Source organism: Syngnathus typhle, linkage group LG13 (assembly GCF_033458585.1).
Source record: "Syngnathus typhle isolate RoL2023-S1 ecotype Sweden linkage group LG13, RoL_Styp_1.0, whole genome shotgun sequence".
Taxonomy (NCBI): domain Eukaryota; kingdom Metazoa; phylum Chordata; class Actinopteri; order Syngnathiformes; family Syngnathidae; genus Syngnathus; species Syngnathus typhle.
The window spans coordinates 13091706-13119472 of record NC_083750.1 but is presented as its reverse complement, the minus strand read 5'-3'; the positions used below and the strand labels follow the sequence as shown (position 1 = coordinate 13119472).

The 27767-nt window shown below is 47.0% G+C and overlaps 2 protein-coding genes across 2 annotated transcripts; one reads left to right on the top strand and one right to left on the bottom strand.

Moving 5' to 3' along the window:
• Positions 1-1168: 1168 nt before the first annotated feature.
• Positions 1169-14024, top strand: nyap2b (neuronal tyrosine-phosphorylated phosphoinositide-3-kinase adaptor 2b). The gene is made up of 6 exons (XM_061295677.1): positions 1169-1365; positions 4189-4505; positions 7182-8252; positions 9954-11255; positions 11463-11566; positions 11775-14024. Exons 1-6 carry the CDS (start codon positions 1187-1189, stop codon positions 12048-12050), a joined length of 3249 nt encoding a protein of 1082 aa, XP_061151661.1. The 5' UTR covers positions 1169-1186; the 3' UTR covers positions 12051-14024.
• Positions 14025-14475: 451 nt separating this feature from the next.
• On the bottom strand, positions 14476-27766 carry LOC133165850 (collagen alpha-4(IV) chain-like). Its single transcript, XM_061295742.1, has 48 exons — positions 27706-27766; positions 27376-27421; positions 26362-26404; positions 25698-25769; positions 24674-24808; positions 24546-24590; positions 24355-24471; positions 24156-24221; positions 24028-24063; positions 23812-23874; positions 23689-23724; positions 23551-23592; positions 23385-23468; positions 23250-23294; positions 23108-23179; positions 22809-22853; positions 22690-22743; positions 22518-22581; positions 22288-22392; positions 21917-22066; positions 21826-21834; positions 21646-21735; positions 21425-21576; positions 21105-21177; positions 20920-21026; positions 20640-20823; positions 20437-20508; positions 20245-20352; positions 19952-20170; positions 19727-19888; positions 19478-19645; positions 19228-19371; positions 18892-19002; positions 18626-18804; positions 18475-18538; positions 18312-18386; positions 17916-18023; positions 17707-17814; positions 17482-17553; positions 17264-17392; positions 16967-17074; positions 16743-16898; positions 16560-16667; positions 16330-16467; positions 16135-16251; positions 15757-15945; positions 15277-15560; positions 14476-15162 (listed from the first exon to the last, which is right to left on the bottom strand). The coding sequence occupies exons 1-48, from the start codon at positions 27764-27766 to the stop codon at positions 14905-14907; spliced, it is 5073 nt and encodes a 1690-aa protein (XP_061151726.1). The 3' UTR covers positions 14476-14904.
• Position 27767: the final 1 nt, after the last annotated feature.

Here is a 27767-nt window from a genome sequence, read left to right as displayed (position 1 = left end):
TAGTATTACTGCGGATAGTGAGGGGTAAAAGTGGTGAAGGGTCTCGCCTGAAATCCACTGTCATCTCCACTGTCTTGAGCGGGTTCAGCTCCAGATGGTTTTGACTGCACCAGTGGACCAGCCGCTCCACCTCCTGTCTGTACGCAGTCTCATCACCGTCCTGGATCAGTCCGATGAGAGTGGTGTCGTCTGCATACTTCAGGAGCTTCACACGAGAGTCACCTGAGGAGAAATCATTGGTGTAGAGGGAGAAGAGCAGTGGGGAGAGGACGCACCCCTGAGGGGCTCCAGTGTTGGTGGTCCGGGTGTCAGATGTGGTGCCCCCCAGCCTCACACGCTGTCTCCTGTTGGTCAGGAAGCTGGTGATCCACTGACAGGTGGAGGCAGGCACCGCAAGCTGGATGAGCTTCTGTTGGAGGATGTCAGGGGCGATGGTGTTGAACGCCGAGCTGAAGTCCACGAACAGGATCCTGGCGTACGTTCCTGGGGTGTCCAGGTGGTGCAGGATGTAGTGCAGTCCCATGTTGACCGCATCATCCACTGACCTGTTTGCCCGGTAGGCAAACTGGAGGGGATCAAGCAGGGGGCCCGTGACCTCCTTCAGGTGGTTCAGCACTAGCCTCTCGAACGAATGTCGCAATGTACATCACTGCTGCTGTCAGTTAAGGTCTTTTATAGCAAGAAACAACTCGGGTGCAGACTATCTTCAGACATCAAACGCAAGACGATTGTGCGAGCATGCAAAACCACGCCAATGCAGTCGAGTAAAAATTCATCTGTGCTGCTGCTCCCGGGAGTATTACATGTTCTCATCGGAGCCCACCGCACATTTTTTGAAAGCTCTTTTTGTTCCCCCTTTTGGAACTACGGTGTGCGTGGTCACAACGGGCAATTTCAGCCCGAACATGTGAAAGCACCCGACGAGCCAAATCGGAGACTCGGTTTGGCTGTTGACTACATGTATGCTCATGTCACATGATTTTGGAGGATGTTGCAATCCTCCCAGGGAACGGACATGATGCAAAGCTCACGAGTAGCACGAACCTTCTTCGGCAAGCGTAAGAAATCTTCACAACAAGAAACTCTATAAATAGCTCAGCTTACGATGGATGACCTTGAAAAATGAATATTGAAATCACCACCAATCACTTTGTTGTTTTCTGTTTCCAGTGGGATCACTTGAAGAATGATGAGCTCCAAGGAAGGGGAAACTATCCGCTTCTTCCAGTATGTCGAGGAGAATGGACTGAAAGCTTACAACGGCCTGCTGGCTCAGAACCTGGACCACGCCAGGAATGAGAAGAATAGGCTGTACCTGCAGGAGAAAAACGACAAGAAGAGAAAGCAGGAGGAAGCCATAAGGAGGTAAGAAGACTATTTCAATCAAGTATTAGTCTTTGTCCTATTTCTGAAGAGGTAAAACGGGCTTGGCCGGCCGGCACTTTGCCACATTTGGATCATTGCGAGTACAGACTATGCTCACCCATCATCTGTGGAGGATAATTAGTTTTTCACTTTTAGATTTATTTAGGACTTGGATTGAGGTCATCACTGCTCCATTTGGAGGTGGTGGTGGTGGTGGTGGTGGTGAAGGGGGTTGTTCGAATGAAGAAAGGAAGGGTGGGCCATCACATGAAGTTTTTAGGATGCCGTCAGTTGAGACTTGTCGTCCTGAGGGCAAACCGAATTGGGACAAGAGGCTTTATTTTACTTTGCAACCTCTTTAGCATATGTGCACACTAACCCCCAAAAACTCATCTTGTGGGGCAGGATAGGGAACACACAGTCATTGAGGATGACAGATCAGACACTGTATTATAGTTTTGAACTCATCCCAGCTATGAAGAGAGCACATGACCAATCGTGGGCCGCTCTTTAAATGCCCAAAACACGGCAAGAGGAAGAGTTTAAAATTGGGATTTTTCACGAGCCATATATGTAGGTCAATTAAATGACCCCGATACCTCCACCCCAACAAATCCTCCTGATCTTTTTTTTCTTTATAGTAATAGAAAGAATGAGAGACCGAGGTCTCGTGAGCAAGCTCGCCCTCGCATGCAAATATGACTGCTTCTGAGTGCACGAGCGCGAGCAAAATAGAGACATGATCAGCGTGAGAGAAAAGCTAGGAAGCGTGTGGGAGGAAGAAAAAAAAAAAGAAAAAAACTTCCAAGAGTAAGGAGGAGGAGGAGGCAAGTGTGCGGGGTGAAGAGAGAGAAAAATGTCGTGATTAAATGTGAGCACCATTGCAGGAGATGTGTTTCTGCCTGGTGACAGCTGGAACAGCCGACGGCCAATCAGATCAACACGTTAGCGTTGAGCGAGGCCGGCCTTCCTCCCTTCGCCATGCTATATGGCTTTCATATATTCTCTTTTAGAATCACAGTCGCGCAAACAAACTGATGTGTATACAGATAAGTTTTCTATTTGGGTGCACAAAGGCATCCTTCAAAAATGAATGAGTAATTGGGATTTTTTTTTCCCCCTCTGCTATTTGGTTTGGGGGAGAGAAAAAAAAGGAAAAAAAAGTAATGAAATGAGGAACACATGACTTCATTAAATAAAAAAATAAAAGAAATATTTTTGTGCTTGGAAATCAAGTTAATATGACAAACCTAAAAAAACTGACTGTCCTACTGGTGTGGACAATAGTCAATTTTCTATGATCTTGAGTAAAAAAAGAAAAAAAAAAAAAAGCTCTCCAAAAACGGATTGTATGAATACATTTCTTAGCAGACAGACAAGCATAACTTGCTTTGATTTGGGTTTTTTTTTACAATTCAGTCATGTAGAGCTGGCATATACGAGAGAATTTTCCAAATAATGAACACATTGCAGTTCATTAAAACAAGATGAACTCTACGAATGGACAGGTTGCCTGCCTGCCGTAACATCCACCTCGTCAATCTGTGCACATGCCAGACGAGCGCACGTGTGCCGCTTTATTATTATCGCTTACTTCTGTATCTTGTTTCTATGGGTACCGCGTTGCTAGGCAGATTAGAGCGGGGACCAGACCTCACTGCATGTGCACCTTCTGTGCAGCAGCTGGTGGCGGGGGCTAATAAGCAAAGTCACACACCCAGGGGTTTCACAAAACACATCAAAACATGCAAATGTAAATTCATATGGTTTGAACGGCCCAATTTACAGTTTTACAGTAAATACAAACTACCAGCTGTAGAGCATTGCATTCTTCTTGCTAAGCTCATTTGCATTCTCCACTCAGACACTCCTTTTAGGCCAATCACGCATTTATAAGGGTTGATTGTGTACACACCCGGAGTGTGGTGATGGACGGGGTGGGGGCTACTGCCACGGTGTCGTTCTAAGTGCGAGCGGCTCTGGTCCTATCCGGAATTGAAAATCTAATCAATGGCTTGCCCTGAAAGATAAGCAGTTTTCAGCTGTTAACATTGATGTAACACTTACTATGTGACATGTGCAGAAATGCAATGGTGAGAGGGAGCAAGAGAGGGAGAAGGCCAGATAGAGAGAGAGGAGAAACATGCCATGCTGATGATTATGTACTGTTGTTAGGACTGTTCTATTTTTGCTGTCCACCAACAGGAAAAGCCTGGAGCATGAACACGGACGCAAGGATTTGAACTGAATGTCAGGTCATGTGATGTCATGTCATACAGGACAGTCAACTGCTTGTTTGTGGTTTTGCTCTACACAAATTCACTTATCCAAATGTTTTTCCTGTGGAACCTGACTATTTGATGAAAACAGTACAAATTATGGAGGAGTGGCATTGCACTCATTAAAAATACAGGACCATTTCTTTTTTTCTGTATTTTTGGGGAGGCTGGAACAAATAAATGAATAGCATGGCCATATATTTCAGTAAGGAGTTCTTTGAGTTTCGAGCGTAATCACAGAATAAGTTCAAAACAGGATGGCTTTTGCATGCTCCGTTATTTATTGTGTTATCTGTTTATTTATTATTTATTCATCACTCTTACTATTGATTGTTAGAATTTTTGCCTTCTTGTTTTATATTGTGTCGCGTACATGTATGTCTATCGTGTTATGTGTCTCGTCACCGTGGGATAGAGAGCAACGTAATTTCGGTCTCTTTGTGTGTTGTGACATGTGGAGAGATTGACAATAAAGCTGACTTTGACTTTGACTTTGATGTACTGTCGGTGATTGAAACAGCATCTCCTTTTTCCCCTTGTGTAGGACGGGGGAGGACATAGTAGCAACAGAAGGCAAGCACTTACGTATGGGCTCCATCACCATGCCAGACCCGCAGGAACGCATGCCCATGCCCCATCCGCACGCTCTGGCCTGTGGGCAGGGCTTCTCCGTGCGCTCCCAGTCCCTCCACTCCGTGGGCGGCAGCGGTGGGGGCGGAGACGAAGAGGTGGGGAGCCCGACCTCCAGGAAGCAGCCCCCGCCCAAGCCCAGGAGGGACCCGGCCACCAAGCTGAGCATGTCGTCCGAAGCGGTGGACCACAGCCCCGTGTCGGCCTGCCGTGGAGACAGATGCGATGATGGTGAGTGGTGGTGGCACTTCACACCGAAGCAGCGCGCTGCTATATTTAGCAGCTCTCTGAGGTGCCCTCTTCAACCCTGCTTCTCCGACAATGACGTGACATCTCGCCGGTCGATCAGATTGAACCGTTGCACCCAGTTGCTTTAACAGAGGCCTCATGTCAAGAAGTAGCTAGCACTTTTCCACCAAGTGCCATTAAATAAAAGACCCAAGTCAAGATTGGAAGGACAAGAGCCCAGAACTGGGAGGCAACCACAAATGAAGAACCATAATGGTTTTAGCCCAGCAGACGGATGTGTGTACTCATCCGGCTCATTCTCTTTTTAGCTGCACGGTCATCTGTCAAATGGGCAAAAGGATCTTGACATTTCCGTGACCTTGTTTAGAAACTGTTCCGTCGCTTCGGGCAAATCGCCAATTAACGCCAAAACATCTTTTTCCGCTTCCCAACTGGCAAGTTGAAATGTAGCCATGGCATAACTGATCATCTTGCCTGCAGCAATCAGTCAGTCTGTTTGGGCAGAATAAACATAGCATGCTCGTTTGGCCACGGATCAAAACAAGGGCCTCATTCTAGGAGGCTCAGCATCCCGGAGGCTCTAACGGAGACGAGAAGTAAGAATTCATCTTGAGAAATGTTCTCCCCAAACAGCATTTTGCAGCGAGCAGTCCTTTATTAGAATGTTGAGACTGTGAGAGCAAACTCCAACAGGTTGCTCAGGGCTTTCCAGTCCATTTCAGTTGAGATGCATGACGGCCAATGTGATGTGAAGGGACTCGCCCAGCCTGGCTGAGATTGGTGGGGATGTCCGTGTGTGCGCACAGATCTTCCTGGGCACCACGGCAACCGTCCTACAGAAAGAAGACCCCCCCTCGCCCAGCCAATCACAACATCCCTGCGCAGCGCACACCAATGGCTCTGCAGAGATGCAGAAGTCTGAGGCAGTGCAGCCAATGACGGCGGTGCTGTGGGGGTGTTCCTAGCTGAGGGGGAGGCTCGCGTGCACTGTAGCAGGAAGGGGAGGAGCTCGGGAGAGTAGAATTCATTCAGGAGGAGCGAATGACCTAGATTTGCTTTCCCCCTAGGATGGGGGTACAGGGTTACCACAGGGGGAGGGCGGTGAGGAAGAAGAGCAATGGAGGGAGAGGAGAAGGGACAGCAAGGGGGATCTGTCACGAGCGCTCGCTACTGAAAATGCTCCACCGCGCAAACCTGCTTGTGCAAAAATGCAGCTGTTGATGGAAGAGAATGCACGCACATGCAAGCCCCTCATCCCGCATGGAAAGGCATCAATAAGATAACATCATCCACTGCAATTCTCAAAAACAGTGCTTCCCAACCAATGTGCCGTAAGACACTTAATTGGTGCAAAGACGTGCCTTTTTGGACAACTCATCATGTATCTTTGTTCCTCTAGCGATGCCAGCAACGTACAGTGAGAGAGAGGCCGAAAAAAAGCCGTCCTCTTCCAGTCGAATGCGAGTCAATTTCTCGGGAAACCTTTTTGTCGGGTGGGATTTTGCTAGCGTAAAGGACGTGCTCTGATGCAAAACATTAGGATGAGGCAGGCCGTCAGGAAGCAACAGTCTTAGAAAGGTCTCGGCAATTGTTCAACATTTGTATCTTTTCGTTACAATAAGCATTGCCTTCGTAATAACAGCAACCTTTCTTGGTTTCCAAACGGACTAGATGTGGAGTCCATCCCCGATGCAAAAAAAAGTCGTGTACATCCATTTTCTACAGCCCTTGTTCTGAAATGGGTCGCAGATGAGCCGGAGTCTGTCTTAGTTGAAATGGGCAACACGCGATACCTGCTGCCCTCATTTCCATTTGACAATCTTTGAGCATGTGTCCGTCCTGCTGCGTGCATGCCATCACTATGCTGGTGAGTCACACAGTTACGGCAAGTGTAGATGCGTGTGTCTGGGCCATCTGCTGTCTGAATTATTGAAGGCACAAAATCTGCAGCAGGAAAATGTTGCGCCCTGATGTCCTGGGTCCAAGCAACGCTCATCTGTCAGCGGAAGGGGCACTTTTGATCAAAACAAATCCGTACGTGACCTACAAAGCCACCAACAGGTTGGGTGGAGCAAAGTGCAACACTCGGCGGGGATGACGTGGTCTACCGCGGTAACCACGCCGAAGCTCACTGCAGAGCATGAAAAGCGATTCCGACTGCAATGCCACGTCACCACGTTCAAAAAGAAGCTCCACGGCGTGGTCGTGCGTGACCCAGATACTGCACTTGCATCCGCTGCTGTATATGTGACCTAGAAAGACGCATAGTGTATGCCTCAACCGGCGCCACGTATCGGAGTCAAGATACTGCCATCGACACTGACACATTGACCTACATCTGACCCACTGAACCGCACTGCATCATTCCAAAACTAGGAAGGGAGATTGAATATATTGAGATCTTGAGAATAATTGTCCATTTTTGTCTATGTGAAGCCCTTTGAGACTGCTTGTGATTTAGGGCCATACAAATAAACTTGACTTGACTTGAATGGGAGAAAGGAAGAAAAGGAAAAGAAACACAAGAAACATACCAAGTGTCGAATGTAACTTGTAATCTCGCTTTTCAAGTCAAATGATCAGTCGCGTAACCGAGGTACTCTACTTGGAATTGTCACGGCATGACTGAGCGACTGACTCTCTCTTGCTCTCTCACAGTTCAAGGATGCAGTGAGGACTGCCGGCGGCTGCCACCGCCCAAACCCAAGAGGAACCCAAACACACAACTGAGCGTTTCCTTCGACGAGTCTTACATCAAAACTCACAGCGGTGGAGTGTGCCCGGCCAAAGCGCTCCACCGCAGCTGCTCCCCGTGCGAGCGCAACGCCTCGCCGCCGCACAGCGACGACAGCCCCACCGACGACTGCGAGGACGAGCCCGTCTACATCGAAATGGGCGGGATAGACGTCGGGGCGCGAGAACTCTCGAAAAGCGAGGACGAGGAGCCGGGGGAGTCGGTGTACGAGGAGATGAAGTACCCCATGCTGGATGATATGGAGTACCGTACTGACCCGGTGGGGTGTCGCTCGGCATGTCCCACCCCTGCACCGTATGACCCCGAACCTCTCAGCCGATGCTCCACTCCGAGAAACATTCCTTTCTGTGACATTCCTGCTCCGTTTCCCAACTTACTTACTCACAGGCCTCCACTGCTGGTGTTCCCTCCAGCCCCGGCCCAATGCTCGCCCAATTCGGACGAGTCCCCCCTCACCCCGCTTGACGTTACCAAATTGCCGATGATGGAGAACCAACCTTATAGCAAATCGCCGACCTCTTCCGCCGAGCCAGCCTCTTCGGCTCACGTCCGTAGAGAGCTGACGGCCACCCCGACCCTCACCGTTTCTGGCCGCTCCTCCGCACCTCCCCTGCCTTGTACGCTCTACAAATCGTCCACCTCACCGTCCTACCAACGCAGCCACTCGGCGTGCCCGTCCCCGGTCAGCATAGGGCGCTGCCTGACCCCGTTGAGCCTCATGCGAACGCCGCCCTTCGACGCTGCGGTGCCATTTCCGGGGGGGCTGCCGAGAAGCGCCTCGGCCACCCCTCATGGCAAAGGGTCACCGCCCCAAGATGGTGTGGCACGACTCCATGGCTCCATGCAGAATGTGTCGACGGGGCGTTCGCGGACACCCACCAGCCCGCTGGATGAACTGACCAACCTGTTTACCACTGGCAGGAACATGCTGAAGAAAAACGCCAGTGGGAGAAAATCCAAAGAGCCCGGAGAGAGTAAGTTCTTTCACGCATTTTCCTGATAGGCAAGGATGGTGGAAAATGGGCAGCAGGTCCCTGCGACCTGGCTGGCGCTGTCGGACAACATTTCTATTTTCTTTTCTTTTTCCAACCACAATTGGTTGGAGTACACTTTGTACAAAAGAAATCATCCATCATCCTTCCATTCTCTGAACCGCTTGTAGTCACGGGGGTCACGGGCCAAAAGAAATCAAATTAACTGGAGGTTTCCGGTGTTTCTGACCGATCAAGACAAACCCTAGAAAGAGCCCAACTATCCGCACCTCTACTCTAGTCTCCTCTTAGCAACTACAACATAGCAACAGAGGAAGGAGGAGAATTGCATTTCTTCTTTGCAGCTTCTCTCCCTCCGTGTAGAGCAGCCAATCACAGTTCAGGAGGTGCCGGTGCGCGACGGAGCAACACGCTCCTGATGTGCACAGAGCGAGGGCACTCAACTCCAATCCAACACCTCATCACATCAGAGCATTACAGATGCTCTTGTCTCTCCAATCGCCGGATGGTCTACTTTGAGTTCCAGCCAATCAGAATGCTGCAGCAGCTTTTACACTCTGCAGACATTCTGCACGTTGACATGAACAGAAGTAGAATTCCGCATCTTTCTGAAACGCTCATTTTCTTCTTCTATTTGATCCTTTCTAAATACTCGACGACGGAAAACATTATTAGCGTTGAGCTCGAAGCCCATATGCTCATTTAGCACAACGGGCGTTTAAAACGTATTTTGATTAGCCGCACGACAAGCATGTGTGGGAGCTGTCGGCATCTAGCCCAATGCACACATAAGCTCAATCATAACCATGGGAGCTTTCTTTTTTTTCCTCTCTTCCAAGCGTCAACGACTAGCTCGACCCACATACCAACCGGTTAATCACCATTGGCCACACACACACACATGGTACATAGGCCTATATGACACATGCCTATTATGCAAGAGCCTATATAGCAGGGTCTCAAAGTCCAGTCCTCGGGGGGGCCGCATTCCGACATGTTTTCCAAGTTTCCCTCGTTCAACCCACCTGATTCAAATGATCAGTTCATCCTCACGTTCTGCAGGAGCCTGATCAGCAGCATACTCCCTTGCAATATGCATTTGTGAGCCTGTGCGTTTCTACCCAAGTACACACAATGTGTGGAACTACAGTAGTGTTCAGAAAGGAAAGGATCCGAGTCCTTCGTGAAGACATAGAAAGGAGGTTTCATAGTTACGTGTTTAAAAATGTGGTCAAATAAAGCCATGCATGTATTGCAAATGTGGCACTACTATCATTACCAACATAAAGTCGACTACGATCATCCTATTTTATTATACTTATTCAGCAACTGCCTTTTCTTCCTTGTACTGTATGTCGTTAGTGCCACCTTGAGGACAATTTATGGAATGCAGACAAGTGAACAAGTCAATTGTGTTGCTATTCTACCCGAGAGTGCAGCATTATTGAAAACATACAGTCCCAATCCTGGCTAATATTATTGCCATAATTATTTGGGAAGTGCTTTGATACTTTGTATGTAGCTAGTGCACATTTATTACAATGCAGCAACTTGATCCAGATGATCCAACTTTATACATGAATTGAGAAGTGAACCAGTGTGTTAGTCAATGATTAGCATCTTGAAAAACAATCCAATGAATTCAATCAATCAATAATGAATACCTTCTGTTTATATTTACAGCGGAGTCCAAAAGTAAGTCCCACGGTGAGTCCAAACGTGAAGGCAAGGAACGGCACGGTCACAGCAAGGAATCCAAGCGAGACTCGAAGGAGCGCCACGGCAAAGAGTCCTCTCATCGCAGAGACAGAGACAGAGACAAAGACAGGGATAGATCAAACAACATAGAGTCACTGGCCCACAGGCGCAACAGCAAAGACCGAAGCAACGTGGATGCAGCACTCGTCCGCAGGGACAGTCGGGAAGGCAGAGACCAAGGCTACAGCAGTGTGGAGGCCATTCCAGTTAGGTGGGATTCTAAAGAAAGGAGCTGCAGCTCCGTGGAACCCATTCCATTGATAAGAAGAGACTCAAAAGATAGAGGGATTAGCAATGGAGACCTGATGGCGAGGCAAGACAGTAAGGACAGGGGTCCAGGACACGGAATGGAGTCTTTAGTCAAACAGGAAAACAAGGACAGAGAGCGACTCCTCGATCAGGCGCCAGAGTTGTTACCCAGACAAGACAGCAAAGAGGGTGCTCGAAACGGTGGAGACTGCTGCAGACACGACGGCAGAGAGCGACTGCTGGATCAGCCACCGGAGCTCATACCCCGACAGGATAGTAGAGAGCGTGTGAGAAATGGGCTGGACTCAAAGCACGATAGCAGAGACAAGCCACCTGAGCTTCTGCCCCGACATGAGAGCAAAGACAGATTTAGAACTGCGTCCGAATACAGGTATGATAGCAAAGACTATCGTCCCGATTCATTAGCCCGACAAGACAGCAAAGAGAGGGCGAGGAACGACATGGAGCACAGACACGAGGGCAGGATAGACCAGCCGCCTGAGATCCTTCCCAGACAAGAGGCACCCAGGAGCAGCAGCAGCAGCAGCAGCAGCAGTAAAGAAAGGTCAGGATTTGTCCCCGAATCAAAGCATGAGGGAAGAGAGAGAAACGTCCACAACGGAGACCTTCCACCACCTTTTCTACCAAGGCAGGACAGTAAAGATCTGAGCCGGACTGGCCTGGAAGTAAGACCGGACAGCAAGGACAGAAGTCCCAATGGCTCGGATCAGCGTCAGTACGATGGTAAGCTCCCAAAGAGCCCTACCGCGATGGAGTACAGGTGCGACAGCAAAGAAAGGGGACACCGATGTGACGGAACGCCACGACGAGAGAACAGAGCAAATCAGAGTACGCACCCGTCCAAAGCACAAGAGAGAAGCGGGAGCACAGTGTCGGGCCAGCATTCCTGCACCACCACGCCTACCCACCACAGCAGAACGACGGGGAGCCCGCCGATGACCGCGGGCACCGGAAATGGTGAGGCTCCATTGCGGGTACGCTATTGACGGATGAGGTGCCAACCGGTGGGCTCGCAAATGTTTCATCGAGGATGGAATGGGCAGAAAAGTAAACAGCAGTACAGTCGTGGTCTCATCCAAACTATGTACCATTATCCGGGTTTGCCTTTCCATAATTCCTGCTCAATCTTTCTAATAAGGCCGCATTTGTCCCCCGTCTTTGTAGATATGAAAGCAGCGCCTAAGTATGCCCGCTCGCCTTCCATGTCCGCTAACCCGTCCCCAATCGGGACGCCACAAAGGAGAGCGGCAGAGGCCCATCACAGCCAGGTAAGCAGATTTCAAATGTACGTATCGTTGTTCATCCTCACCTTTCACCACGCAGTCCAAGCGCTTCATTCGACTGTGTGAAGTGCGTTCAAGAAGAAAACCGGAGTTTTCAGTTGACTTGACCTGCGTTGGCGCACAAAACCAACCTGGTGCTTTCACACTTAGTGGCAGTGATGCCTCAAGTTGATACGCTGCCACTGCTCAGCAGATGCCCCAGATGCCGTGGATCTGCGGCGACACCACCATGCTGGAGCAGATTGAGAGGAAGCGAACACTCTGCAAAGAAATCCGGTCCAGGCAACATCCTCAACTGCAGCGGTATCTGGAGAGGCCTCCTCCGGACAGGAGTGAGGATCGGCCAAGTCAGTGCAAGCAAGAGAGTGCCCCGGTCCTCCCGCCTTGCGGGAAGAGCGGCGGGGTCAAAAAGATCCGTCCTCCTCCTTACCCAACGCAGACAACTGTATTCTGGGACACTGCCATCTGACTTGATCCAAACACACCTCCCATGTGCCACACAAGCCAGAATGAGCCCCCATCCTCACCCCCCGAGGGATCATCCAGACAAGCAAGCAACTAGAGCACCAGAAGGATGATGCTCACTGATGTCAAAGGACAATGGTGTTACCATAGCAATATTTCCGCTTGTTCAGGTTGTCATGCTGGTGATATTTGATATTTTTCTATTTCATGTGGCTGGATTCTTGTAATATCACCAGTAGAGTAGATATTTGATCAATAGATATTTTCTAAATCAGATGGGGATTCAAGAGCGTCCAAAATGATGGATAGCAGATGGAGATGCCATCTAACCTTTTGTTATTTTAGGATTCGTTTTTATGTTTCGCCGATTACTTTGACCTTAAATACTCGATGAATACCTGTCCTGTGGTTTTTCTTTCGACCCGACACCTTTCGAAAGCACTACTTAAGATGAATGATGTATTCCGTTTTGTCTTCAACTATTTGAAATGTTCACTGTTGTGTTGTCAGCCGAGGAGTCGTGTCGACATTAGGGAAGGGTTTGATCGATTGTTAAGTGAGTGAGGAGAGGATTGTCGATTGGAAGCATTTAAGACAAAATGGAGTGCACTAATTCAGTCGGTTCATTTTTCATGTGAAAAAACGCAACATGGCAGCTATGTGAAGTTGAGCTTCATCCGCACATTTTTCACTATCGTAATACAACACTGTCATCCACTCGACTTTGGAAGAATCCCAAAAGGATTGTCCAATCCCATTACGCCAAACAACGACAAAGAAATGGAGTGAAATGCCCTTCCCTAACGGACATGCTGTAGATTGCTATCCGCGCCCACTTTTGCTCATTTCAAATGTACCATGGAAAGAAGTCACTTCATCAGTCTCTTAGAGGGGGGGAATTTTGTCAGAGTGTAGTAGGATGACAGAGGAAATGTGACGATGATATCTGTAGTATTGAACCACACCAATACGGGTGTGTCGTAGCAAATTAGAAAAGACATTAACAGTAGGATTTCCAAAACCAGCCAAAGCCTGTTTTAAGCGAGAAACTGTGTGGTGGCACTCTGGAGGGGTTGGTTATTCAAAATGGCAATCCACTCGACGCCGGCGCCTTTACTTTGCCATGCACACTGCAAGTACCAGTACACAGTGTAAATACTTGATGCCAATAACCAGCCTGTACAATCAACACCTGAGCTTTTAGAACCTGTCTTGATTTTACTGCAGATTATAATAGCCATATGCACTTGCTTAAGAAATACCTTTCAAGATGATGCTTATATACAGTATATATTTTTGAAAACGTGACAAGTAGCGAGCTGTGCCACGTGCCGCGTTTTATTTTGCCAGGGAAGTCAAAGCTCCATTCGGGATCGGCTGTGTGTGTGTGTGTTTGACATGCAGTCAATGACTGATTGGTTGCCCCCGGATCGATTGCGATTGGCTGGAAACATTTACGGAGATCATCGAGGACCTATGTCATGGCCAACAGCTCAAGAAATGAATTTAAGGACAGGGGCTTGCACAAAGGCCTCCAAATCTCGGGGGGTTGCCAAGAAAACTGCACTGCCCATCATCGTTCCATCACATCCAATCAGGCTGGTAACAATGTTCCTTCTCCCTCAGCTGTCTCCCTCTACCTCAACCTCCTGTTTTCATCATCTCAATTGGTTCCCTTTTGCACATTCAAATGCAATGTCCACATTGCCAAATAGTATGGGTTGGACGGATGAGCTACAGCCCTCAGAGTGCAAGTGCAGTAACCCCCTCTCGTGGTGCCAATCAGCACCGCAGCCCTCCTCCGTGTTGTACCGATACGAGAGAGAGAGAGAGCCAGAGAGCCAGAGAGCCAGAGAGCCAGAGAGCCAGAGAGCCAGAGAGCCAGAGAGCCAGAGAGCCAGAGAGAGAGAGAGAGAGAGAGCGTGCCAGGGAGTGACCTCTGTGTTTGTGTGTGCCTAGCTACACTGTATGCAAGCTGAACCGAAAGAAAAAAGAAATACATAAAGAAATATGATTCGTTTAAAATGATAACTTTGCCCCGCACCCATAATATTCGGGTAGGGTTTTGGAAATGTAATCATGATGATGTACAATCTTTTTGTGTGTATAAACGTGCACTGTGAAAAGGTAGAGAGAGCACCGCACTGTCAGAGTCCTCGGTCTTATTGCACTTATTGAGTGTTCTCTTGTTTTGCGTATTTCAAAAAATAAAGGAAAAAAAACTTGTTTGAGGAAAAATAAGCATTGCATTCTGATTGTCACTTGGGTTTGTTAGGAGAAATAAATAAATATGAACTTGAAACCTACCACGGGGAAACAAGAGGATCGTTATATAAAAGGAACAGTGGCGATTGTCCGTTCATTGTAGGTTTTGTCATTCTAACCAACGGAGAGCACGATTTAGATGAGTAAAAAAAAAAAAAGAAACATTTAGAAGAATTTTCCCTGGAGGGACACTTTACTTGAAAAAGAATTACTAACACTTATGACCACATGAGAAAATCATCAGCCAAAAACGTATCATCCGTTGATGGTGAAATGAATCATGCACAAAAATCATCATTTCTAATATTTGACTTGCCGTTAAGGCCATGCCAACGGTGCCTTTTTGCTGGGTGATTTTCAAGATTCAAGAGTTTCTTGTTCGCCATGTTTGAGCGTGCCAAACAAGCAATTTCCTTCCTCATGTAAAGTGTGTGCCTTACTTCAAAAAAGATTGGGAATCACGGGTCTAGAAGTTCAGCCCGATACTTTGTGACCTCATTATGTGCTTAAGTCTAAGTTGAACTTTTGGAACACCAACTAAACTTAGCACCAAGTAATCTAAAGCCTTCTTCACCCTTGGGTGAAAATGTTCTCTACTGTCTGAGGCAGACTTGACATTGACTGGCCTTGCGTCGCTGCTCCCCGGCAGCTTTGATGGTTCCGGGCTTGGGCTTGACAAACTGATCTGTGTGGCGTATGGCGGTCAGCCAGAAGCTGTAGAGGTTGGCAAAGTAGTGACAAGAACCTCGCGCGCCCTGGCACTCGATGATCGGGTGGGTCCGGAAGTCCTTCAGGCAGCTGCCGGGGGATGTCAGGGACTGACCGCCACCCTCGTCACCTGCCCCTGTTTCCTGGAGAAAACCACAAATACAATAGCAGCCAGCGGTGAAGACTAATCCTTGTGTCTTTTGCTCATCCCGTTTTCAGCCGGCAAAAAAAATCCAATCTAGAAATTGGATACATACAAGGAGAAAGGAGAAGCCCGTCCAAAGGCTCCTCCAGCCAGGTGGGCATTGTGGAATGGATGGATCCTGACTATGAATAGCCACAGCTGGCAAACGTGTCTCGCACACCACACAGCGGCTGATGTGGGATCTGATCTCATAGCCAAAGAGCGGCATCATGGGGATAGCCGCCGTGGTGGAGAGCCAGTAGGACTTGTCGTTCCGAGCCGAGTAGTGACAGGCAGCTTTGTTGCAGTAGGAGAACGGCATGGTGGAAAAGACGGGCAAGCAAGAGCCAGCTTGACCTACAGACGAGCAAGGCGGGAAGGAAATGTGTTGATTTGATTGATGTTCTGCAAAAACACTTAGTGTGCTAGCTAGACTTGAAAAAGAGCTAGCCAGCCAAAATTCCAAGAAGGTGGTCGTTTTCTAAATTGATGCCATTTAAAGCCGATGCTGCTTACGGATTGACATGTGTCAATCATGCCAGAATTGACCCACCAAGGTCTTGAGTGTGAGCCTTCTCCTGTCCCTCCAGGTAGGCCAGACTGTAGCCCACCCAAAGCTGACCGGTGCCATCGGGGCATTGAGGCACTTGTACTGATTGGCTATGAAGAACCAGCAGAAACCCTGAGCTTGATGTCCTCGCATAACCTGGTGCGCCTGGGTCACCACGTGGACCTGGGGTGCCTGGAGAGGGGATACGCAGAGTGTACAAAATCCAAGGACAGAATACCGCAAGCAGCTGATGATCGATCAAACAAATCGGCCTACTGTTTTTTTTCGTATTGATCTATTTCAGTGCTTCGTGACGTATTCTCAATGTCAGCTACTACAATCCGGACGACCTGAATGGATTGAATGAAATTTCAAAGCTACCTTGAGGCCCAACAAATCCTGGTTCACCAAAATCTCCTCCATCGCCAATAGGACCGTCAATACCAGGAGGACCTGGGGGTCCAGTGATGCCCTGAGAACCAGTTGGACCCTTTGGTCCTGAAATGCAAGAGAAAAACAAAATGATTCTCAGACATACGTACGGATACGATACATTTCAATAAATGAGTCTCTTGCCTTTTGGTCCGTTACGCCCGGGTGAACCCGGAGCGCCTGGCAACCCAATGGGTCCTGGGTAACCAGGTGGCCCTGGAGGGCCATCTGGAGCCTTCCGTATGGGTTCAGAAAAAGAATCACCAGGGACACCCTTAGCACCTGCACAAGTGAACAGTCATTAAACAGTATGATCGAGCGTAGAGTCCCAAAGATACCTTTTGCATAGCTCATAAAGCTTTTGGACTACTCACCAACATTTCCAGCTGGGCCAGTTACTCCTTTCCTCCCCGAAGGCCCGGGATCACCTCTCGGTCCTTTTGCTCCATCAAAACCTCTGGAACCGGGAAGGCCTCTCTCACCTATAGTAAAGGTGCATTTAAGGCTCAAGGATCGGTGTAATGGATCTTTTCAATTACAATTGAAGGTGGTTTTACCCTTTGGTCCTGGAAAGCCTGGATATGATGAAGTTCCTTGGTTTCCTGGATAGCCCTTGTCTCCTTTCTGCCCTGGAAGCCCAGGTAGGCCGGGTGGCCCCGGATCTCCTTTGTGGAAAAAGAGGCTGCCTGCTTCACCTTTCGGTCCAGCAGGCCCTGAGTAGAACAAGTAGAACATCAAATAAACGATGGCAACATGCAGAATGAAGAAGACATGAGCAGACCTTGCAGGCCGGGAGCCCCTTCAGATCCTGGATCTCCGACAGGTCCCGGCAAAGGTTTGTCACATTCTCTCCCAGGATAACCAGGTTCACCTGGAGAACCGTGTGGACCTATTGGAAGAATATGAAACAGGAAATTGAATTCAACTTTAAGTGTCAGCAAAGGCTGATTTCGGTTGAATATTTCCGATATCCATTAGGACGTGAAACCCATGTATCTCATAACCTCCCTCAGATGATCTGTTTTCTTGATGCAATGGCGTTGTCTTGATCTCGATTCGTTTCATTCGTATTTCATACCTGAGTAACCTGGCGGACCCCTCAGGCCTTTTGGCCCGGGATAAGAGGGTCCTGGAGGCCCCGGAAGTCCCTTGGAACCCTTAGCTCCAGGATATCCATCTGGTCCAGGACGACCTGGGATAGTTACTCCTTGAAAAACACGAGAACTATTTTTAAGAGATGGTTTAACTGACGAACAACAGAATAGTGAAAACAAAGTTTTATTGATTTTTTTTTACCACTTGCTCCTTTCATCCCTCTCGCTCCCCTTAGGCCATCCAGTCCAGAAAGACCGGGCGGACCGGGCAGTCCTTATAAATGTCGTTATTCATATATTTAGAATTTTAAAGAAAAAAAGGCAGGATTATCAATACCCCAAAATACCAAAGTGCGCACAGCCGTAACATAATACAGAATACCATGTCATTGTATTTTTCAGATGTTTCAAAAGACAATATAAGTACCTGAAGGTCCAGTTGGGCCTGGTGGACCCAAAGACCCCACATACCCACTATCACCTTGAACACCCGGAATACCCGGACTACCCGGTGGACCAATAGGCCCAGGAAAACCTAGAAAAAAAAAAATCTCATCAACAATAATGGACTCCAACATCAACTATGACACTTAATTTGAAAGTAATTCACAAAGAAAACAGCCACGGAAAAATCACCTGGTCCACCATGTATTCCCGGTTCACCAGGAGCGCCCGGCTGTCCAGGCGTTCCCGGATATCCCCTTGGACCTGGATCCCCTGGATCCCCTGGATCTCCAATCGGTGCTGAATAAAAGAGACACGGGGGTAGACGTTAGTGAAGCACACCCTGTATATTGCTTCTCTGCGCCATTCAATTCAGATTGGGTGGTGGCTGACGCATGGTGTGCTAGTGATTTGCATGTCTTCACTTCTAAGGTTTGCAGCTTTGGCATTTTTGTTTTACTGTACTAAAGGTGCCTTTCTTTACTCTTTTGTACTTTGACTCTGTCTGGTTGTTAGTGAGGGGTAAGAAAACAGCATTCAGATACAAGTTCTTTTGCCTTCACGTTGACTACTTTACTCAAAATTTACCACTGAATCCCTTCTCCCCTTTAGCTCCTTTGGCTCCGGGCCTTCCGGGATGTCCAAAAGACTCTCCGGCTTCACCTAGAAGAGTATTTGTTTGAATTAGTGAAAAAAGCTAACCAGATAATCTGGTAAACGTTAAATACATTGATGACAGATTTGGATTTACCTTTGGCACCTGAAAATCCTGGAACCCCTGGAAATCCTGGTTGTCCCTGTGATCCTGGTTCTCCCTTTACAAGATACAAACATAACTGATGGCATTACAACAGAATTATTATACACATAGGTAATGACTTCAGGTCATTTCGGATTCGTACCGGATCTCCATCATTCCCACTGTATCCCCTTGGTCCAATAAAACCTTTCAATCCAGGGTGCCCTGGATCTCCAGGTATCCCATGTCTTCCAGGTACACCAGCATCACCTTTAAATCCTTGTGAACCAGGGAAACCATCTGGTCCTGGATCGCCTTGCCTCCCTCTTTGCCCCTTTTCACCTACAGAAAATGATTAAGTATTTTGATGAACTAATCAAACTGATCAATAATTATCGATATTATTTTGCAAGCGGATAGTTTAATTGCCTATTGGTCCTGGTGGACCTGGCTGCCCTCCTCTTCCTGGAGTTCCTGGTTCTCCCTTTTTTAAAGTCACAAGTTTTGCTTCTCCGGGTAATCCTTTGGGACCACGTATTCCTGAAGGCCACAAATGGGGATTATACAGTGTGTATGTGTGTGTGTGTGTGTGTGTGTATGTATATATATATATATACATACACACACACACACACACACACACTGTATGTATATATATATATGTTAGAGTCTGTGGCCACTACTGGACATGGGACTTTCGATGAGGTCAAAGTTTCCAAACGATGCAGTCAACAGCAAGTGAAGTGAAGCAGTTGTACGTCATACCTTTCATACCAGGATATCCTGTTTCTCCTCGGCCACCTGGTGTACCATCAAAGCCTCTTTCCCCCTGCTTGCCTCTTGGACCTGGAGGTCCGGGCGGGCCTGGTAAGCCTTTGGCCCCATCCCTGCCAGGTAAGCCCAGCTCACCTTAAGAATAAATCCCAATAACATTATCATTTCAGCAGGACCAAATAAATGCTCCCTTTTGACTGGAATTTAATTTCCTTTTGACTGTAGATTTGACACGGTTCACCTTTGTGTCCTGGCCAACCGTCATTCCCGAAATCTCCCGGAGGACCAGCGGAGCCTCTCGGCCCTGCTGGGCCCGGTATACCAGGAGGACCACTGCGACCCGGTGGACCCATGGGGCCATGTCCCGGTAGGCCTGTATCTCCCCATGAGCCTTTTGGACCAGGGATACCTACAGAATAACAAGGAACACTTGAACATGGGAGAAATCAAACCATGTCAATGAGTGGCTGATTTTCTCCTCCATCCTCACCTGTCACTCTTGGTCCAGGGTTTCCTGGAGGACCAGGCGGTCCAGGAGGTCCTGTTGACTCCCATATTGTACATTGTGAGCCTGGAGGTCCGGGAGCTCCACGATCACCATCAAATCCTTGTTCTCCTTTTCGACCTGGCCTTCCAGGTGGCCCTGGTACACCTTTGGATGTTGTCAAATATTTGAGATGCAGACTGATCTAAGATTTGGTATACTTCCACTTACCTGCAAACCCTGGGCTTCCTGGACTGCCAGGAATCCCCTTTCTCCCTCTAACTCCAGGTTGGCCTGGATGACCAGGGGGACCTGGCAAAGTATTGAAAACATCTCCAGGGGACCCTATCCTCCCTGGTGGTCCCGGTACTCCGGGAGTGCCTGGGGGACCATCGAGGCTTTTCCCACTACTACCAGGATCACCAGGATCTCCATTTATACCTTGTGGCCCTGTTAGGGATACAAGGTGTTACCTAACTAAGATATCAATCATTTGTCGATGACATTGTTGTCTGCCTGACAACCTGGAGGTCCAATCCCTTCAATTCCACCATCATCTCCTTTCATGCCTTTCCGTCCTGGATGTCCCGGGGGTCCTACAATTCCTTCCCTTCCGGGTTCACCTGGAACTCCTACAAACGTTAAAATTACCAAAGATATTGAGTTTAAAAACTAATATTAGCATAAAGTAAGGTAATTTCTGTTCAGTGTTTCACCTGGGGAACCAGGTTCTCCCTTAACACCAGGTGATCCCGTCGCATTCTCATGACAACAGACTGCATGGTCACCTAACGATTTTCAGTGAAAAAATGCTTGCAGTAGAAACAGCATACATACGTAGGTACATACATACATACATACAGACATATGTACCAATAAATCAGAACAAAACATTGATAGAATAAGAAAAGTATTCAACCTGGCGGGCCCTTTCGACCGGGAATTCCTGGGGAGCCCGGGAACCCCTGATCACCTTTCAGTCCTGCTGGACCCTGGGGGCCTGGAAAACCAGGACCTGGCAGCCCCAGAATGCCTGGCAAACCTTTGGGACCACCCGTCCCTGGGTCTCCTTTGGGACCAGGTTTACCTTCGTAACTGGAACCCTATGAAAATGTGTGAAGTAGTCATATCTTTTATCAACAATGCATCAAATACTGTTAAGTCTTATGTATTTGCAGTATTGAAAGCATACTACTCACTGGTGGTCCAGGGACTCCTGGCAGCCCAGGAAGACCATCGATTCCTGGTTTACCCAGTTGGCCAGGAGAACCAGGATGTCCAGTGTCTCCTTGGTTTCCCTTTGCACCTTTTATCCGTCAAAAAAAATGTCAGATGTTTTGGGGGAATACTATGAGTGGTTCTTAACCATATTGGGTTTGCTCACCTTTAACTGTTGTGATAAAACCATCCCCCTTTTGTCCCTTCAGCCCTTTTAAACCTAGGTATCCTTTAAAACCCTGCAATTACATGCAGGAAGTGTTCAAATGTAAAAACTTGGTTGCGGGGCTAACATTAAAATGTTACATAACTGTAACAATTTCCATTTGAACATGCAATATAGAAACATTTTCCATCATCCCTCAGCCTGCCTTCATCATCATCATCATCATCATCTCCAAAACTTTAGCCACTGCAGGCCAGTAATACTATCAAGTAATTCACGTATTGAGCACGACTGTCTATTGGTTATCCCATTGTCCTCACATGTGGTCCGGCAGGACCCTCTTCTCCTTTTAGTCCTGGGTCCCCCTTCATCCCTGGAGTTCCTGGTAATCCTGGAGGTCCTGGAAAACCAGGCTGACCAGGGGGACCAGGCGGTCCATGAGAAAACAGACATTCACATTCCCCTTCACAGCCTGTGGGGATCATTGGCAAATGAATGCTTGTGCATTTTGACAGTTCCAAAAAGAAAAAAAAGCACGCACCCTTTAATCCTCTGAGGCCTTTTCTTCCACGAGGTCCTGGGGGTCCATTATCACCAGGGTCACCTGGGTGACCAGGCTCACAAATGTAGTCTATGGAATCAACCAAGCAAAAAAATGTAAGACACTGTAATGCTGTCAAAGACACATTGGAGATGTTTTAGATAAGGGGATCGTACTCACCTCCACATCCTTCATGGATCAAACGTAGAGCACAGCGTTTTAGATCAGATATTCACAACCCAACTTACAAAATATACATAGCATTTTATACCTGGAGGACCACGAAGTCCGATGACACCTTTACGCCCGCGCATTCCTTTTCTTCCTTTTGGTCCTGGGACTGGATTGATTAAGCCACCTGGCTCTCCTTTAAAGCCCTTAGGACCCGGGGGTCCGCTTGGACCAGGCACACTCAGCCCATCTAGGCAATAAGACAAGGTAGATGAAGTCAAAGCAATCATGTTGTTAACAGATCAGTTTCTCTTTAACACCAAAAAGTCAAAATGACTTTTTAAAACTCTGTGGAAATCCAACCTTCATCCATCATCATATGTCGTAAACAGACAATAGAGAACGCTTGTAAATGAACAACGCAACGTGGCAAAAAAAAAAAAAAGTCATGACCGAGCAGAAACTGCTTACCTGTATACGTTAGTCCTTTTGGGCCAGGAGGGCCACGTGCGCCCATTGATCCGGGATCACCTTCTAAGCCAGGATTTCCAGGATATCCCTTTTCCCCTTTTGCTCCTGTGTATATAATACAATATAGTGAGCGAAAAGTCACGCAAGCACGGACGGGTAGAACATGCAAATTCCACACACTGGTTGCCCCACCGTATTTACAGACCGGCAGTATTTCTGGTCAATCTCACCTCTAAGCGTAGACCCTTTCAAATACGTGGTAGGACCAGGAAAACCCGGATCTCCGTGGTCGCCCTTTCATAGTGGTACGAGTAGAGGAGATTTTCAGTTTGATTCCAATTCTTTGCAGTTTGGAAGCCGGTCATCATGTTGACGTTAAAAACATTTTCAAGGTAGGCTTACCTTCGGTCCAGGTGTTCCGATAAGACCCGGAAGCCCCCTTTCGCCTGGCAACCCCTAAATATCAACATATACAAGATGACCGATGGAGATTTTGTTCCTTTCGACATTACTAGTTGTACCTCAGGTCCCGCTGGTCCTGAAATTCCAGGTGATCCCTGAAAACCCTAAAAAGAGGAACACAATAACATTTCGCGTATCTTTGAGCGCCTCCGGTATACACAAACTACAACTGTAAATGTTTCCATAGAGCAGAGAGAATATGTGCCAGGCTTGTTGATGCACTATTAAAGGAACATGACTCATTCTAATGTCGTTGGATGGTTTCAAATGACCCCAATATCAATGCTCATTTCTGTTGATGGCATTTTCCATTGTATGTATATCAGCATGAAGCTCATTTCCTGTGTCAATGACTTGCCCGAAGTCCAGGAAAACCAAGAATTCCTTCCTCTCCTTTCATTCCTTGACTGAAGAAGTCTTCTTCAGCACCCTTTCAAAAAAATACAAGTCATAGTCATGATGTTACCTTTTTTGGTCTGTGACGGACCATTTGAACTCACTTTTTTGCCCTTTGGGCCACATGGTCCAGGACGACCTCTGTCTCCCTGAAATACAGGCAAATCATTGATATTGCTGAAATGATATTCATCCAAGTGATCTAAAATGGCCCGAAAGATTCACACACAGACACACACCATGTAACCTTTTGGTGGGAGGTAACCCGGGGTAGGCTCAATGATTTCTTCTGGTCCTTGTGGACCGGGCGGACCTTGTTCACCCTGGTACAGCGCATGGAAGGAAAGTCGTGAAGATGTTTGCAATACGCATTTGCAAATGAACAGAAGAACAGAGGTGTCTTACATCATCTCCTGCTGTGCCTGGCTGTGGTCTTCCAGGGTCACCCTGCACAAAGACATTTTTGTTCTATCCTATTGGCGATATGTGGCTTAATGATATTCTCTATTATAACATGGGTAACATAGAACTGCAATGACTCACCGGTGGTCCTCGGAGACCTTTATCCCCTCCTGGGCCCTGAGTGGAGAAACAGTGGAGGTTCATGACCGCTAAAGTGCAGCAGTATTCATGCTGCAGTTATTCTATCCAATCATATTTATTCACCTGATCACCAGGTGGACCATGAGCACCTGTGTAGCCTTTTGGTCCGGTGACCCCGTTTTGGCCCTGAATGAATAGGAGCAAGATTTCCAAAGGGCACTTCTTGTATTTGATTGTCACACAGGTGAAATGTCATGATGAGCAATTTCGGAGAGTCTTCATAGTCCTCCCCTTTAGAGTTTTCATTGTAATATTAAATTGCGAGGCAAATATACACACAGGTAGACCCGCATCTCCTTGTCGACCGGGATCTCCCTGTAAGAATAAAACCAAATAACAATCCAAATGGTGTGAATGGAATTCAGAATGACCAGATGACCTTATAAGAATCAACGAAGAAATCTTACAGGGAGTCCAGGAATGGAATCAGTGTATAAGGGTTCTCCCTTAACTCCTTTTGGTCCAGGAAATCCCTGACAAAGAGAGAAATAATGATTTCATACTGGCTATGGAATACAGTACATTGGAATCCCAGAACTCCAAACTCCTCCCCACCTTGCTAGATTGCATGTTTTATTTTGAAATGGAATCACATTTTCTACTCACAGGTGGCCCATGCAGACCATCCAGGCCAGGAAAACCGGGGACACCAGGTTGACCCGGAGCCCCCGCACAGCCGTCCACTCCGGGCGAACCGGGCTCACCGCCTGCTCCAGGGTGACCCTAAGAGGTGTTGTATACAGTCTAAAAATTGTAGAAGTGACAGGGAGTGGGGTCCTGAACCAGTCCTGACTTACCAATGAACCTTCGTGACCAGGAAAACCTGGAGGCCCAGTGTTGCCCTGAAATGTTTAGGGAAGAAAAGTATGATCGATTATTATCACGATACAAAGTCACTATAAATTGAATATGATGACAATTTTACCCGGGCTCCTTTAAGTCCTTCCGGGCCTGGTGATCCCGGTGAGCCCAGCCTGCCTTTCTCTCCAGGTGGCCCCGCATTGCCCCATGATCCCATTTGCCCGCGATGTCCTTGCTTCCCTGATTTCCCTGGAGGTCCCTACAAAGAAAACAGGTCACCCTGGTGGAGTATGTTTTGCTTCATTGTGATCTAATATACGTATATTGATATTTGTTTGACTTGAATTGCTTCTTTGAATATTCTGGCTTCCTCACACATACAACAACAACCGCAACAACAAACATGCATGTTGGGTTCAGTGGCAAAATGGATTTTTCTCCACAGTTATCTGATCCCTTGCGCAACACCTGAGCCCTCACTAGAGAGCACTAAAGAAACGTGGACTTTAAAAGTACTGTGCCTCTTTCTTTTTATTGAACCAAGGCATTCATGTAAGTAGTTTGCATGAGAACAAACAGAATCAAATATCCTAAATAGTGAAACAATCATCAGATTTACTTTGTGGAAAGCTCCGCCCGCCCGTTCAGTTGAACATGAAGCTGTCATTGTATGAATGGCAACAGGTTTGCTGTACCTTGAATTGTTCAATGTCACTGGCATAGAAAGAAAGATAAGGGTGTAACTATCATTTTGGAAGTGGGAGGTCCAAATGTCTTTTGATGGGAAAAGGATCATCCTCTCATATAATGGCCGAAGAACAAATGAAATATTCCTGTTCAACTCTGGTTGTATTTTTTGCAATGGCAGCAAAGCATAAGTAGCCAGGTATCGATCGACATGAAATGTCCATTGGCAACGAGAAACAGAAAGTCCTATACCAGCAGAGGACACTAAAGATCACAAACTGGGCCTTCTCAATAAGAGCCATCAAAAATGTGTTGGCTAAAATATGTATGAATGTAGAACAAAGATGTATAAATCCGCTCTTTACAAAGAAAAAAAAAGAAACTTGATCTAATTAAATGATCTGACAGGAGCTGTTTGAGTGGTGATCAATAGTGGTGGGATTGATGAACAATCTTCTTACCCGTGCACCTTTGGCAGGAAGACACTGACATACAGAACAGTCTCTGCCTTCACATGGACCTTCAACATTTCCCTGAAAAAAAGACAAACCTCAATTGGACTGGATGCTAAGCGGCGATGTACGTACGTATGTATTTGCGTGTGCATTACGCAAACAACACGGCCGTCAAAATCGGTTTCGGCCCTTCCCCTGGATTGTGCCGTGGTAGGCTTAGCTTCTGGAGAAATGCCTCCAACGGGTCAGCGTTTACCAAATGGCCAAATAAGGACCCTGACCTTGATGAGCGAGCTGAGGAAGTTTGATCTGAATCTAAATAGTTTGAGAGGCTGCTAACAAAAGCACTCGGCACCTCCGGAGGCAGACGTTTCCCACCCCAAAAAGACGCCTTACCGCTCTGGCACATAGTGTGAAATGTTTTGGCAGCAACGCAAAATATTTGGAGGAGTTTATAGATTGAGAAACTCCAAGCCATCGCAACGTAAATGCTGCTGACATTAACGAGAAGAGATGATGCGAGGAGAAGTGTCATGCTCAGTTCCACTTTGCGACTTCTACCACAATGCAATGTGGCTGCAATATCCAATGCAAACACATTAGTGTGCAAGTGCAGCTGTTCTATTGCTGAACATTGACAGAAATTTCAAGTGGACAAATTCTCTCTCACCGCGTTAAGATGCTGTGCAATGACCAGCAGGACAAGGAGCCACCTGCAAAATAAAATGCATTTACAGTATTGTCTGTCTTTTGGCCAACAGAATTCATCGTCCTTGAGTTCTTTTCCAAAACCTTGTGCAATATGCTCCGACTGAGGCCACAAGGTGGCTAGCGTTGGCCACATCTGCCTCATTGTGAACACTTTACCCACTAATCTCATGAATTAGACTTGGGAAAAAACAAATGGATTCATTGCCTTTGCGAATGCAACTTTTTATAAAGTATATCAACTTGAGGGGCGCTTTTCAGTTCATGCAGTTTGCAGATGTGTTGATCGCCTGCGTAAACAGTCCAGAAGTGTGTTTAGGATGCTTGTGATACAGTCTAAGCATCTTGGTGGGGTAACGACATATGACCTGTCTGACATTTTTTTTTTACCAATTCAAGTCCTCCTCTTTCAGCACAAATGATCTGTGATTCATCATAAGGCTTCCTACCAGAAATGACATTTGAGCAAGCTAGCATCAAAACTAGCAAAATTGCGTGCTGCTTTGTTCTCCATTCTGCCATATTACGCCACTCACTTGTTGTTTGTCACAAATCATTGAGCGGGATAGTTGCAAAAACAGAAAGACTCCAAAGGAAATTTAGCGTCACTTCAACACTACAATGCAGATGGGTACTGTATTTACGATGAAATAAAAACCCTAACCCACCTAAACAACATTAAAATCATGAACAGATTTGTGTAAAAAATACTTCTTATACTTCATATACACAAACACACACGTATATACATATATATTAAATGTATGTGTATCTACATATCTATCTATCTATCTATCTATCTATCTATCTATCTATCTATCTATCTATCTATCTATCTATCTATACATATCCACATATATATATACATATACACATATCTATACATATACACACACATATATACATATACACACACATATACACATTTATTTTCTATTTATTGTATTTTTTTCAGGAAATTTAAATTTGATCTCACCTGAGGGCACACCATGTCAAAGGTGCACACGAAGAGCTCATCTTGGCTAGTCAGATCCGAGAACTCAACACTTCCACCTGTGACAAATACACAATGCTGCATGAAATCCTGAATTGCTAGAAAGCCTCCTTAGTTGCAGTCCAGGAAGTCAAAGAAATGCATTAAATGTCACCCTCATCTCATTCCAATAGTCCCCATTTCAGAAAGTTCATCACACTTACCCGAATTCAGACATGCAAAGTCATTGAAGGCAGGATGATGTCCAACAAGATGCAACGTAACAGGTCAAAGTCAAAAAACTCTCATCGTCAGATGAGCTGGAGCTGGTACTTTTCAGCTCGACGTCATCCGAGCACCTCCCCTCTCTCAGGGTCACGCAATCCAGAAGCATG